The sequence below is a fragment of the Heliconius melpomene genome, chromosome 1, assembly GCF_056956725.1.
Source record: "Heliconius melpomene rosina isolate 202511_hmr_F chromosome 1, ASM5695672v1, whole genome shotgun sequence".
NCBI lineage: Eukaryota > Metazoa > Arthropoda > Insecta > Lepidoptera > Nymphalidae > Heliconius > Heliconius melpomene.
Window position 1 is genome coordinate 11,938,966 of NC_140389.1, and position 15,263 is coordinate 11,954,228.

Here is a 15,263-nt window from a genome sequence, read left to right on the forward strand (position 1 = left end):
GCGCACGCGCCACTTGGTGCTCGTTAGCGACGCATGCAAAACAATGCTAAAACAATGCGAAACAATACGTTGCCATCATGCTAATTGCTTCCAGACTGGTGTTTGTTTCGACTTTCCATGCGCGGCTCGTTATAATGCCGTTTTGCGTAACGTAAAATATAAAAATTGTTAGATTACTTAAAGGAATTTTGAAAATAATGTTGAGTAAATTTCTACGACCAACTCAAAGGAATATGTTTTAAGAACATTTCAGTTATTGTTGCAAAGGAAGAGAATCACTTTTTTATCTATCTATTTCTATTTCAAGATCATTGGAATTTTATAGGTACTATACTAACCTATATCTTATATTTGTATTTATTTTATATAAAATTTGTGCAAACGCCCGCAAACTTACGTTTGTATTCTTTTTATATTGTAGATACTTTCGATTGGCTTACTATAGTTATATGGTTATAAGTTTTATATATTTCTAGTGAACTTTAAGCGCGGTTATGATACTTTTCAGATAAAGCTCTACGTTGCTCAACTCCATCCATTTATGTGGTATTTGTAATATTTTGTCATTCCCTATACTTTTTTTGTAATTACGATTTTTCATTTATCTTACATTTGTTTTTTACCTTTTACGCTGTAGGACGCTGTTCACGTTATAGATATAACAATAAAATCAAAAGCGAACTGTCTAATGTTGATACTTTATTATAATTTAGTTTGCTATCAAATTAATATACTACCTACTGACCGAATTATTGACAATAGTCAGCATTGTTCCTAAAGACAATGCGATATACCGAGGTTAAGGACATGGTTTTACCGTGCGTAAATCTGCACTCCACCTTAGTCATGATATTAGCATTGAATATTTATAAAAACTGTCGTAAGAACAGAAAAATAGATATAAATAATTATTAGATATTTTCCTTTCATATTATAAATTATGTTGTACCGTCCTTTGGTTATTATGGCATGATATAGAGGGAAGATACGGCAGGTACATGTAGGCTTTCGTCTTTTTACTACATATTAGTTATGATCTTTTTGAAGATAACATTTATTTTCTATACAATTATAGATGGGATTACCATAATAATATTACTTTTAAGTTAGTTAAAGTGTATATGGATGGCAGTTTATGGAATCTTCTTGTTTTCAACTCGCTAACGGTAAATATTTATATACCTACACAACAATGTACGTACAAATATATTTTATACCTACTGAAGACCATCAGCCCTGAGATTAATACAGTATTCCATATGAGACCAAGCCAAGCCAAGAGATAAATGGCCAATCTTTGGTTTGGCGTGAAGTAACTACTGTCTCGTCAGTATGGTCGCGATACCGACGAGACAGTCAAGCCAAATGTTAAGGCCTAATATGCTGATACTGAGAACACTGGTGACACAACAAATGATTTGAGTTTGGGTTATATTTGGCACTAGCGGCCCACTCGCGGCTTACTACCTATTCTTGTTTTGTTATGCTGCATTTGCCAACATATTGATTATATAATTTACACTTCAATCATTTTTCATAATTCTGAGAAAGTGCAAGCACTATGTTGCTGCTTGAGAGGATGTCATCAGCGGCAAGGGCGCCCTGCGAAACTCGAGCCTAGGCTTGCACCGTAAACAGAGCGTTGAATTATTTTAATTTTACATTTTCTCGAAAAGTATAGGTACATCCTAATTACATGCTATAAAAGCCAAAGCTTATTTTCATTAAATTGTCTTGATGATGGAATAATTTTTGCTCGTAAATTTCATTATGGATGTTAATTAAAAAACAGTTAAATATCACCTTGCGCTTTTTAATTGAGCCAGGTTCGTTTCAGTCCATAAGAAGATATTATCGAAGTATGTATGTCTCAATAGAGGACACAGGTTTCTTTCGCCAGTCGTCACTGTTTTCCCAAGAAAGTTCCAAAAATCTTTCTTTTTAGACCGACTTACAAGTTACCGCTAGTCAAATGAAAAGTTACGTACCCAATTAGATGATTTGTTAATGGGTAATTTTGGAATTTTAATAACATACTTTAAATATTTAATTTGTATAATATTACTTACAAATCTATGAATATTACAATAAATTTGTCGTTAAAAATCAATTAGATACTTAATAGAACGATTCAGCTAAGTAACTGCAAATAAACTTGAAACATGACAATAACGTCACAATATGTCGACAATTAAGCGTCGGAGCGGGCGCAGGCGCATTTAAAGCTAATGTGCCTATTAACAAATGTATTTGCCGTGTTCGAGAGCGCTCGTAAATTTAACGGACAACTGGAACAGTTGTTTCCTTTCGTCTTCACAAATATATCATTCCACTTTTAAATAGAGATTGTTAAACGTGACAAGATAATTCGGAACGCGCGAGAAATTAGACGACCGTTTTTATTATTTTTAATAATGAAAAAGTATATCTATTAATTATATTTATTACTTAAATTGTTCTCGTATATAACATCTCTTATATGTGTATATGTACATATTTCAGTAAAACTTTAAACGTTTGACTTGTGAAATATTTATGAATAATTAAATAGCAGCTTGAAGGGCCTAAAACAACATCCAAAGATAGATTTATTGATTTTAAGGAAAAAATATCTTAGATGTCTTCTGTCTCCAGAAATAATTTATTAACCATCATGGCACGACACGAGGCAGCCACCCGCGCGTCGGCACGCGTGCCCTTTTCTCGGCCTAATAACTTAAACCCCCTTTTGTTTTTCTATACAAAGCTCTCAATTTATTTGTGAGATATACAGATTGATTATGGAGAGGCACGCTCCTCCATATAAAGATTGTCTTTGAAGGTTAGAAAATTATCTATATCTAATATTATATTTGTAGTGTTAGCACCTTTTTAAACAAAAATCCCCAGACATTTTTAAACTTGTTATTCATTATTTAAAATATTTATTAAAGAACCAAATATTTATTCAAAGAACAATTGTCTGGTTCATGGAGAGTCTATTTTTTCTAAAGTACTTAATGCCGAGTTAAACTTTTTTAAAAAAGGAAAAGAAAGATAAGGGCAGCGTAATAACGTTTTTTCCTCGAGTACCATTTTTAAATTATTTCAATTTCATAATATGCAATACCATTCAACATTTAAATATAATTTGACAACCCCATTTGCAATGAGATGCTATCCATTATTTTCGAGAGGCCCTCATTGAATTGTCAAAAATATGCTTTTCACGTCGCGCTTACGGGTGTCGCATTGCTTGTCATTTGAATATGCAACACAAAACAGTGTGACACATCGTGACGACCCGTTGTCAATTATTTATATAAAGGACTTCAATTTTATTTTAATACTTTGTTGACCGCGCGCATGAGCGCCGAACGATGTTTTTTTGTTTTAAAGGTTTATTTATATTCTTAATTTAAATCTATAACTTACAAGTACCTACTTCTGTATTAACTCACCACAGGTACAGATTTGGTTTTTAAGTATTAACCTACACTTAAGTAAATAGCGCCAAATCTATAGTTGTGTTTGCTTGATGCTTGATAATAATTGTTCTTTTTGTTTGCTAATCGTTGACGCCGTTTTTAGTGCTATGCAAATTGAAATTTACAAAATTCCGAATTAGAAAATAATGAATTACGTAAATGACGAATTACGAGTCTAGTGTGTAGAATTACGCGTAAAGTTATCAAGCCGAAACTAAATAACAAATATACAGGTCAATGGACCCTTAGAGCACAGAAAGAAATCAACCTTTTAAATCAATGGAATCATCGTTTTTGCTGCATTTTGTATGAAATATGGCTCGTTATCAATACCCCTATAGGTACTTCTTGTGGACCTACAGTTAATAATAATAATATAATAATAAAAATCTTTATTTCCACAAAAGAAAGTAATTACATAAACAAAGCGTTACATGAGAGGCTTGTACAAGTTACACAGTATAAAAATGGTTCCCTACCCCCTAAGCTAGGAACAAACCTGTATTTTAGGGGGAAGTGAGTCTGGTGAAGTTTAAGTTTAAGAGAAATATTATACAAACCGAAAATTTATAATTTTGTTGAGTTGAAAACTTATAATATAAATGAAAGAGAAAATCCGAAAAGTGCAACATATAATATTGATATATTATGTTTATTTCTGATAAATTGCCATAAATATGGTATTCTTTAATTTTTAAATCGTCTATAGGTATATATATATGTAGGTATATTGTAATAACATGTAGGTATATACCTACAGACGACTTAATAATTCCTCACAAAGTGGAGAACACGCTTAAAACTAAAATAATATAATGCACCTACCTTCTGCTTTATATCTACTCTTTTTTATTACTAGTGTACCGTTTTCATTTATATGCGGGTACGACGATGAGAGACTTGTGGTTTTGTCAATGACTTCAAGAGAAACTTCGCAATCTTGTGGTTCTTACAAATGTATATTTTCAAAATAAAATAGACTATAAATCATAAAACTCATTAACAGTAAAGGTGTATTTAGTATAAAAATACTGTATTTTATATATTTTAAAAACAAGAGATGAAGCATCTTCGTAAATACGTGCGTACTAAAGTAGTTGGCAAAAAAATAGAATCAACATTATTTTAGATTTTTCTAGGTACTTAGGTGTACCTAATGCTACCAAAATAGTGTTGATGGAGACTATAGTCTCCATTTAATGTTGTTCTAATAAAAGCTGGCCTAGTTGTTATAACATTTTAGTTTATTTTAAGTACTTTATCAAAAAAGTTACATGTAGGTATTGTAAAAGTGGACACACTCAAGTTTGTGGACGTATGCGCACTCATTTTGTACAAAATTAAATTCTAATATAAGTATTAAGGTTTTAGGATTTTAAGTGCTGACTTTCTCACTTTGTATGTATTATAAGTTCTCATTTCTTGCCAAATTTCATAATTATAGGTCCCTTGAAGCAGCAACTTATAGCAGCACTATAAGTATTGAGTAAGCCGCGAATTTGATATGAAATATTTCCGCATTTCATCGGAAACAGGGGTACAAAAACAAAATCAAACAAATTTTTGACAAATAGAAAGAGATTAAGTACTTGAACTCTTAGACAAAATGCGAAAATCACAGGTACTGTATCTCATCTTGACCCCGTATACATTACACTCATACCTATACCTAAGGTTTTTCAAAGTAAGTATGATTTAATATTTCAGAAGATTCATTAGTCGGTTCTAATGAATTTGTATTAAAGGTGTAGGTAATTTCTCTTATAGATGTATAATATAAAATAAATATGTTTATATATAAAATAACATAGATATAAAAATCCCGAGGTCTATGCCCACTATACTAAAAAATATATTTTTTATTTTTGTACCTACCTACTTATAAAATTTGATATGACTGATATTATAATAAGAAAGACATTAATTTGATCAGATTGTAATTTGACGCCTGTCAGACCAGCCGACAGGCGTAAGAAGCTGAGACCACACACATTGTGGTTGCTAGTTTGCATCTATTAAGGAACTGAACTAAACTAAGTTGCATAGTTTGTATATAGTTTGTCTATGGTTCTGCAGTATAATATTTTCTATATAATTATGTATTTGTAGGTATATAAATCTTCAAAATCTAAAACCTAATAGTTCGATAAACTTAAATAATTCATATGTTATAGGTACTTAAATAGGTCTTAATCTAAAAAATTATAGGTACAGAGCAAAAGATAACAAATATATATTAGTCTAAGGTCTAAATAAAAAGTAATGCTGGTGTCTTCCCAAAATTTGACTTAAAAAAAAATCTTTCTTCATTGAAAAATTGAACACCAACTCGTGCAGCGAAGGATACAGTCGCGGTTACAACAGGAAACCGCAAACTATCTACCTAAATAACTCTGCTATAGGAATACACCAGACTCATGCTATATATTCTTGTTTATTACACGTACATATTCTATTTTTTTCTTTATTTAGGAACCAAGAGTCCGCCAATATTATTTTCAATTAAAATAAATTATTCAAAGTATAAAATTAAAACACTTCTTGCAATTTATCTGAGAGATATTCTATATAGAAGATATTAAGTAGTAAGTTTTCATAATATAATTAATTATTTTATGCGCAATTTACAAAGAAGTAAAACAATAAACACAATAGTTACGTAGATAAAAAGTTGTGAACTTTCTAAAGACCTCTAAAATAATAAAAGAAAGTAAAAACAAAGAGAAGAGTAGAAAAGAAGTAAGAAAATAAAAGAAATAACTTTTTGTTTGCTAAACTACTATGTTTTAAATGCTACTTAGCACTAACTATTGTAAAGTAATCAAAGAATAATTAGTTATGTTATATATACATGTTTTTAGTGCATATAACCTAAATTATTTATATAGTAAGCTTATTAAGATTTCAAATTTCAATGACTATGGCCAATGGGGCGTTAAGTGTTAAAGCGCCATCTAAGTACCAACGGCATTATGAATTGTCAGTTGCTTGTATTATATTGCAGAAGTAGTTGATAGATGGCACTGTGCCTTGATGTTTTAAATTAATATTTGAAGATATATTTAATAAGCTTAGTAAGAAAATATAATCTTAATGCTATATTTACATTATTTATAGTAAAAAACATTTGTAACGAGAATATTACATTAAAAAATATTTCATTTTACATAGTACTTAGTCGTTTTAGTTAAAAGTAAAAAAAAACCTGCAATTAAGTATAATAAAATATCAGTTAAAAACAGCAACAATGAATAAGAAATATTAAAATTAAATTTGACACACTTGAAATAAATCAAAGGCCAAAGCCACAACAAACGGCGAGTTTACACGTTGGTGTTTGTAGAAGCTCGGCAAACCTACACAAACATTTAAGCAGACGTGTGTTCTTACTTCCGACCCGTGGGCCGGGAAGCGATTGCAGGGCGTTAGCCCTTATTTCGCTGCTTCAATCTCCACCCATTACTATGGGTGCGTCTTTGGGGAGGCATATAGCCAGGGGAGTAGGAGTGCGCCTGTTGTATGTGACAGGGGCACAGGGGGGGGGGAACTAACTCAGAGGGAAGGACGAGCTATGCGCCACCTGGGCGGTCAAGCTCAGCCGGGTGAGACCCTCGGTTACCCCGAGGGAGGCCCAGCTTAAGCGACCAGCGACCAAGGTGGCAGCTCAGGAGTCGGATTCGGGATCGGATTCAGGGGGGGGGGAGAGGAGATCCCTCGGAAGGCGACGCACGTCAGGGGGCCGCGTGTGCCACGGCGCGATGCTGCGAAGGTGCAGGTGGTCCGAGACATCCGCACGGCGAAACGCGTTGGACGCGAGCCGGCGGATGTGATCCTCCAGGCTCTCTATTCTCAGGTCACGCTGGAGAGTGGCGTTCCTGACGAAGTAGGGAGCCTGGGTAACGCGCCGGAGGGCAACGTTCTGGACCACCTGCAGGATGTTGCGTTGGCGGGAACTCGCTAGGGCGTACCACGCCGGGGCGGCGTAGGTGAGATGCGGCCTGACGTACGTCTTGTACAATGCGAGCTTCAAACGGAGGGGGAGACGGGACCTGAAGAGGGGGCGCAGCAAATGCAGCGCCACTTTTGCCGCGTTCGCGGCCTTCTTGACATGCCCCATCATCGAGAGCCTCCGGTCAACCACGACGCCGAGGTAGGTCGCGGTGGGCTTCCAGTGGATCTGCTGGCCCTGCAGGCTCAGCGGAGGAGGCAGGCTCAAGTGGCGCCCCAGAGAGATGATCTGGGTCTTGGCCACGTTGAGCGAGAGCCTCCACTCCGCGAGCCAGTTCGGCAGCAGATTGAGTGCTCGCTGGAGCTTGACGGCGGCGTGATTGGCATTGAGGCTCTTCGTAAGTAGGGCCACGTCATCGGCGTATAGGGCGAGCATGGTACCTTCTTCTACTGGCAGGTCGTCGGTGTACCAAGAGTAGAGCGCAGGGGAGAGGATACTCCCCTGGGGTACACCGGCGGCGATCTGGTGGGTGCAGGAGCGGGCGTGTTCTACCCTCACGCAGAAGGAGCGTCCGCTCAGGTAGGCGGCTACAGTGGTCGCGAGGTGATGCGGGGTGCCAGCACGGAGCACCTTGAGGAGGAGCCCCGGGTGCCAGACACGGTCGAACGCGCTGGCCACGTCGAGGAAGGCTGCAGCAGCACTCTCCTTCCTGTTAGCTGCTGCTGCAGCGAAGTGCAGCACCCTGGCCACCTGGAGCGTAGTGGAGTGGCCACTGCGGAAGCCAAACTGTTCTTGCCGCGGCTGGAGGTGCGGCAGGAGAAGCGGAAGGAGTAGCTTCTCGAACAGTTTGGCGACGGAGCTCAGTAGAGTTATAGGCCTGTAGGCATCGGCGTGGCGGGTATTCTTGCCGGCCTTGGGGAGCATAACGACCAGGCCCTCCTTCCACGCCTGGGGGAAGTAACCCAGGCGCAGAATGGCGCTGAAGAGCCTGGCCAATGCTGCGATGGTCTTCGTAGGTAAATGCTGGAGTGCCGCATTGGTGACGCCGTCCAAACCCGGCGCCTTTCTGGGCTTAAGCCGGCCGATTGCCTTCTTGACGGCAGTCGGCGAGATGAACGGCGGCGGCGGCAGAGGAAGTTCAGGAGCAGCGAGACGGGAAGACACTTCCGCTTCCATCTGCGCGTGAAGTGCTGGACGCTCACTTGGGTTGGGCTGGAACGTCGTCGCTAGGTGCTCCGCCAGGATCGCGGCTCTCTCCTCCGCAGAGTAGCGGAGAGAGCCGTCGGGGTGGAGGAGCGGACTCCAGCTCCGGACTTTAAGCAGACCATAGAAAAACCTGATTTTATATGCATAATTTAGGATGGCGAGTGGCGACACAACCTATTTATTTAGCATTGGTAATTTAACTCGTCAACTGTAGTTGTCATCGAGCTCGAGTTGAGCTTAGCTCTTTACTGTTAGTTAGGATAAGGACATCACTATTTAGATGTTTGACATCAGTAAAATAACTGCAGTGTGCAGACCACAGAGTATATTCTATATACTATAAAACTAAGCAAAGTTGTGTACCTGTCAGGTGTCAGGCTACCAATGTCACTGCTTTAAAGTTTTCTATTTTTCTGTCATTACCAGTAAAATATTGTTTTGCTTGGGTAAGTCAATTACATTATGGACTGTAATAAATATATAATTCCGAATTTACCAACTTCCCAGAATGTGCTAGACGATATATCCGACTCTAGTTTACTACAATCGAATGAAGAACTAAAAATTATAAAAATGGAAGATCTTTTGCAGGATGTATATAAATGCTACTGCAACATCAACAAATTGAAACAAGATATTAACCAACAAAATGTTTTAAATACAAAATTAGATGATTTAAACAAGGAACTAGTCCAAAATATTGAAAATATGAAGAAGCAGCAACGCTAAACACAATTGAATAAAAAGAATATATGACATGTGAATGTAAATAGAAAGAATATATGACATTTATTCTTAAATTCATATATTTATATCTTATTAAGAATTAACTTGATGTGACAATATGGAAAAGGAAAATAAAACAAACATTATCACTTTTTGTTAACACTGATTTGATAGAACTTTATTACTGTCAAAAAATATAAACAATTATTTGATTATGCTACCAAATTTTATTAAATCTTCTTCTGTTAACAATTCCAAATGAAATAAAGCAACTAATGCAGCACTTTGTTCAGCAAATTTTTTATTCTTCTCCCAAAATGTTGATGTATATTTTTTACCATTAAATGTAAGTATAGAACAAAACAATTTTTCAATTTGATGAGTTTCATAGGTAGGCAGTGGAATACCTTTTTTCCCAGCCCAAGCATGAAGTTGTGCTTTTGGTAAATTAATATCATTATAATTGGCTCTAATAAAGCAGACCTGAAATATAAACAAGTATCATAAGTTATTATTATTGTTTTTAGCTTCATCTCCCATGTAGCAGGATAGGCAGAAAGAGCCTAATGCTAAGACACTCCGCAGCCTTTTATCTGCAGAATTCAGGATGCATTGCATGATGAGTGTCAGAACTCAACATCATGCTTTCCCTCAACACCAGATAGAAGAAATGGAAATCAAACCCACACCCTATCACATTACAATTGCATGCTTTTGCCCTTGCACATGACTGCTCTAGTTAGTAATATTTAAAGAAAGTGAACCATAATAATCCCATGTGTTATTCATTTACTTAAAAAAATTTTGATACTCTTCAAGTTCTTCAGTAATAACTAAGAACAAAACTGAAAACAAAATAAAATGTTTGCCCAGACCACAGTATGGTCAACAAATTGTGACCCTCTTTAAGTTAGCTGTTGATTGCTGTGTAAATTTAATTTCAGGATTTTTGTTACTTTTGATTATTTTCTTTCCAAGTAAACTTTTGCACATATTACACATTTCATTTTGCACATATTCTGAAAACCTAACTTTAGGGTGGCCACAATTTGCTGACAGTACTGTGAGTAGGTATACCTTCATTTGAATAACATTTTCCAAATTAATTTCCCCCATTCTTGCTTTTTTATTTGGGGGTTCTAAATCATCAGGGGTTACTTGCCATCTTCCTTGTATGCCTTTTTTTTGATATTCCCTTTGTTTCTCCTGACAGTATTTTTTTAAGTCCCAAATTGCACTAAAAAGAGAATAAGTTACATTGTTATTGCAAAATCTTGTCTGTACACATACTTTATGGGTTAGAATAGAAATATAATGTATAGATGAATGTATTGAAGTTAAGACTAGTCATAAAAGTTAATATAAAAATATTTATTTATGAAACATTAAAATTTGGATATACCGGTATTTGAATTTCAGGTTCAAATGTCACTATGTTAAAATTTTTGTTTCATAAATAAATATTATTATCTTAAGTATGGAATAATACTTTAAAATATTAAAAGTATTAATAATATTTAAAGATATTTTTGTTTTGCTCTGGTGAGACAAGAAAAACACGCACAACACAGAATTCCATCATTCAGCAGGCATGTCTTGGATTTCAGCGGAAAGCAGAAAACCTTCACATTGAAACCAGGTTACATCTAGCTGTGTGAGGCTGCAGTTTTGTATCAAAATATAAATGACAATTGAAGAATCCAAAACCCTGTATTAATAGTCAATCACTATCGCACTGCACCATAATAGCTTCAACATTTAATATATATTGCAGAAAGCAAGCAAAAACAGTAAAAAGAAGTAAAGAAGCCATTTTAATTATTTAAGTACAATATGAGATATATCACATACAATATGAGAAAAAAAATACCATATTTGCTCCAATGTCTGACAGTCCAAAAACATTCTTCCTCTTGGAGTATCTTGTAATTCTCTTAATATATTTTGGATACAATATTTGGTATTTGATGGTGAATTATCATATTCAATTGCCAGTTTTAGATATTCTTTTATAACAGTATCCATGGGCAACACACCTTCTTTTCGAAAAATTGAACAATTCCATTCTGCTGCTCTGGCAATCATTACACTTGAGCAACCTGTAATTTCTTTGAATTTTAAAATATCTTCATATTTTTCAATTTCTCTTGAACCACCACTAAAAAGTTTAAAATATAGATTATTTTATATTTTTTTAGTATTATGCTGTAACCCACACATAGCAGGGGAGGCGGAGGGAATCTGGTGTTATGAGACTCCGTTACCCAATTTCCAGAAAATACCTGAGGCATTGCATTTTGAGTGGCTGATCTCAACACTTGTTACCAGAGGAAGGAAGTTCAAATATTAATTTAAGAGTGTAATAATAAGTTAAGAGTGTCTCAACACTAGGTTTCCTTCTGGGCATCCTGCTATGTACAGGATACAGCTTCACAAGCTACAAAAACAATTACTCACTTTGCTATAACTGGAATTGATATCTTATCTGCGATATAATGTACAATATCTGTATGCACTGCATGCTGCGGTCGTTCATTACGAGTTCTCCCATGAATAGCTATTGCCTTTATTCCAGTTTTGACTAATTTTTTAACAACATCATAAGTTTTTTCAGGTGTTTCAAATATTCTAATCTTGCAAGACACTGGTATTGATATATTATCAACTAAGTTTTTCAATATACAACAAGCTTTGTCTGTATCCTCCAATAGGGCAACTCCCATTCCACCTTTCACAGAAAATTCTTTAGGACAACCCATATTTATATCAATTGCAGCTACATCACTTTCTCTATAAAAGCATTAAAAAGTATGATTTTTTCTAACATGTTGTATTTATTGGATATTAAACATATACATTATACTTACACTAGTTTAGCCACTTTTAGAGCTCTTTCTGGAGAGCAAGTACCAATTTGTAAAACTACTTTATTTCTTTCCTCAGCACAAGTTCGAAAAACAATAGTTCCATCTGTTTGGTCAACAAAATCTACAGTATTGAGAATATCTAAAAGAACACTACTTATGTAATGAATATAATTATCACATGTTTGAAAATGTTATTCTTAAATTTATAGAATTGAACAATTTAAAATATATTTAGTATATGTTTATGATTAAAACTCATATCCTATAAAATAAAAATAACTGTATTTGTTTTGTATATTGTAATATAAATTTATCATGGCTTTTTCTATTATAATGACTATTATTCAAACCACTATTTTCATATAAAAATGTTATATGCTTACTATTTTTGTTTTTGTGACATTTGACCAGCTTTATAATTTATTACCTTTGTAAAATAATATGGAGCAACGCTTTTTTTTTCCGAACATGTGGATAATGCTGTTAGCCCTATTGGCTTTTAGGGCTAGTAACGCTTTAAATATGAATATACTATACCATTGTACCTCCGTTTAGACCGCAAAAACTTCCAATCAATTAATTCTTCCGAATACACCATATCAGCACCGTATCGAAGAGCTAGTAATCGCATTGGTAATGTACCAATTCGCACCATAGGTGCAAGTATAATCTTATCTTCATAGGATAACATATTTACTGGAAATTTAAGCTTATTTAAAGGAATTTTTAATAATATACAAATATTGCATTTATTGCAATAACAACATGTTATTTAAACTTCAATATCATTGGTATATTTAAGTATTAGTCGATTACTTTTTAGTTTAAATTTATAATAATTAAATCACATTCACATTGTGTTTGTACTTGGTACATCAAGGAACTTAAGTCAAAAAATCTGTGTCAAAAATAATGGCATTGACAGGAGCACAGAATACTTACAGAACTCAGAAATGACCATTTATAGACGTTTACACTAGCACGCCTAAAAGCCGTGAAATCAATCTCTTGTTCTGAAGTCCTTAACTTATCTTTAGAATTTCTTGGAAAAATTAAATCAAAAGGAATTACATTAAGGTTAGTTGTTTTAACAACAAACGATAGAAATACGAATTGTTACTGCCAGTTAACCGGGGTAAATAGACACAAAACAATTCTACTTCAATTATAGATATACTTAGGAGACTTCCGTGCTACAAATGTCAACTGTCAAATATAGTACTGCAATGTGTCAATGTCACTGTCAATGTCAAAATGCCCGCTCTTTTCATTTTGTTATTAAGTAACTAATTTAAGCGGGAAGACATATTTGGCCCTCACATACTTGAGGTTACACGTGTTGTAGTCGATGTGATTTGTTACTAGGTTGTTAATAGATAATTATTAGCAAGTTATAAAGTAATTTAAATGTTTTAATTAATAAATATTGTGAATTGGTTAAAAGAGCTGCTATAATTAACACTGAGTAAATACCTATATGTGTTTTCGAATGTTGATGGTGTTTTATATAAGTTTCTAGTTATTTAAACTTCAGTTTATAGTTATTTTGATTTATAATAAATAAGATTGTATTTGTAATATTAGTGTTGTATAGTTTTCTTTTGATATTTCACTTCTGAAACCTAATTATATATATTTTAGAATGAAAACGGCATCTCAAAATCGATCTTAAATTTGAATGCGGTTTATAAATACGGTCCTTTAAGTCTAAAAATATTTTATATGGAGTGCAAGCAAAATAAAACCATTTTTAAACTTAAAGTTTTTATTTTACGGTAATCGAACTTTTCAGCAATCGATTTCAGATCGATTTAATCCGATTGACAATCAGAATTAGCACATAAATTTTAAGTGTTATCTGTAGTAATATTAAATTTCAAAATGTCTTTATTGTCAAATGTAAAAACTTCTAAAAGTCAAAACAACTTAGAAAACGGGTAAAGAAGTACAATAAATATATAAAGAATCTTCACAAAGCGGTGAATAGTGAAATCAGTCAAACATGAAGCCAACAGTCGCTGCAGATGAAATGTTCCCAGAGGGTGTTGGTCCTTATATAGATATGGAAGAAGTACGCCTTTATAAATTAATTTTATGTTTATTATTATTTTTAACCTTTTTTAACAATATACACAATTTAGTTTATATTAACATAAAACTTTATTTCTAGGCTGGTGGCCCTTCAAACTTACTCATGGATTTAGCTGCTAATGAAAAAGCTGTTCATGCAGATTTTTTTAATGGTATGGACCTTACTTCTTAAAGAGAATTTGATTGTAGATTTGAATTTAATTACGAATTAATTTATTTATGTCCTTTGCATTAGGAGTAGGTGGCAATCGACAACAATTAGTCCAGTTAATCGAGTTTTTACTATATAGGATAACTTCATAGGTTTTAATTATAGATATAACACTTTTAAGGAATCATTTTGAATCTGTAATTGAGTTTCACATTTATTGCTTATCTTTTTTTAATACCAAAATGTATTTATACTTATTGCTTGTTTTGTAATAAGTAATAGTATGACAGCCCAGGCAAAATAAAAAACCTGTCATAACAAATCAACACACTCTGCCCATTACCAAATCATTTGAAATTTATATCAGATTTGGTTATGGAGTTCCATGTTAACATCCCGGCCTGTTGCCTGTGTAGATATCAGGCTGTTTTCTCCACCTATTTAGAGAAATGATTTATTGAGTTGGACATAATTTTGTTGTAACACTGGCACTTTGTCTAATCAGACTATATTAATTTATTCATAAATAAATACTCATATGTATTTTGTTATTTCTAATAACATTATTTTTTATTAAATTTTAAATAATTATATTTATATAAAAAATATATATTTAATGTTAATGTTATTTGTTTCAGATTTTGAAGATTTATTTGATGACGATGATTTAAAATAAGTTTTTCAAAACTTTTTTACTTTAAAATAAATAAAATTTAAGGTTACTTTGTGTATTTTATTTCATTGATTGTAACTAAATGAAGAAAATAAACAATTCAATTTCATGTAAATCAATTGACAAGTTTTAA

At 34.0% G+C, this 15,263-nt stretch overlaps 2 protein-coding genes and 1 long non-coding RNA gene across 6 annotated transcripts; 2 read left to right on the plus strand and 1 right to left on the minus strand.

Moving 5' to 3' along the window:
- Positions 1-9,022: 9,022 nt before the first annotated feature.
- Positions 9,023-12,595, plus strand: LOC146541457 (uncharacterized). Of its 2 annotated transcripts, none has more exons than XR_014878038.1 (2): positions 9,023-9,694; positions 9,876-12,595. It is a non-coding gene; the product is annotated as an uncharacterized LOC146541457 (long non-coding RNA). The 2 variants fall into 2 exon arrangements; XR_014878039.1 differs by having other exon boundaries at positions 10,956-12,595.
- On the minus strand, positions 9,495-13,155 carry Dus2 (Dihydrouridine synthase 2). Of its 3 annotated transcripts, XM_085186224.1 has the most exons (7): positions 13,032-13,155; positions 12,753-12,911; positions 12,216-12,354; positions 11,806-12,138; positions 11,219-11,506; positions 10,426-10,585; positions 9,495-9,831 (listed from the first exon to the last, which is right to left on the minus strand). In XM_085186224.1, the coding sequence occupies exons 2-7, from the start codon at positions 12,904-12,906 to the stop codon at positions 9,553-9,555; spliced, it is 1,353 nt and encodes a 450-aa protein (XP_085042350.1). In that variant the 5' UTR covers positions 12,907-12,911; positions 13,032-13,155; the 3' UTR covers positions 9,495-9,552. The 3 variants fall into 3 exon arrangements, with proteins under 3 accessions (XP_085042350.1, XP_085042342.1, XP_085042360.1); XM_085186216.1 differs by having other exon boundaries at positions 12,753-13,107; XM_085186234.1 differs by lacking the exon at positions 13,032-13,155 and having other exon boundaries at positions 12,643-12,769.
- A 941-nt stretch (positions 13,156-14,096) lies between these two features.
- Positions 14,097-15,179, plus strand: LOC146541459 (COP9 signalosome complex subunit 9). Its single transcript, XM_085186246.1, has 3 exons — positions 14,097-14,286; positions 14,386-14,458; positions 15,096-15,179. The coding sequence occupies exons 1-3, from the start codon at positions 14,218-14,220 to the stop codon at positions 15,131-15,133; spliced, it is 180 nt and encodes a 59-aa protein (XP_085042372.1). The 5' UTR covers positions 14,097-14,217; the 3' UTR covers positions 15,134-15,179.
- The last annotated feature ends 84 nt before the right edge of the window (positions 15,180-15,263 follow it).

Excerpts from the sequence above, each read along its gene's own strand:
- Dus2 (XM_085186224.1), bottom strand. The coding sequence starts at position 12,906 with ATGTTATCCTATGAAGATAAGATTATACTTGCACCTATGGTGCGAATT. Across the intron at positions 12,139-12,215 it reads CTAAAAGTGGCTAAACTAGT|AGAAAGTGATGTAGCTGCAA; the intron begins GTAAGTATAATG and ends ATGCTTTTATAG. Across the intron at positions 11,507-11,805 it reads TCAATTCCAGTTATAGCAAA|TGGTGGTTCAAGAGAAATTG; the intron begins GTGAGTAATTGT and ends TAAACTTTTTAG.
- LOC146541459 (XM_085186246.1), top strand. The coding sequence starts at position 14,218 with ATGAAGCCAACAGTCGCTGCAGATGAAATGTTCCCAGAGGGTGTTGGT. Across the intron at positions 14,287-14,385 it reads CTTATATAGATATGGAAGAA|GCTGGTGGCCCTTCAAACTT; the intron begins GTACGCCTTTAT and ends CTTTATTTCTAG. Across the intron at positions 14,459-15,095 it reads TCATGCAGATTTTTTTAATG|ATTTTGAAGATTTATTTGAT; the intron begins GTATGGACCTTA and ends TATTTGTTTCAG.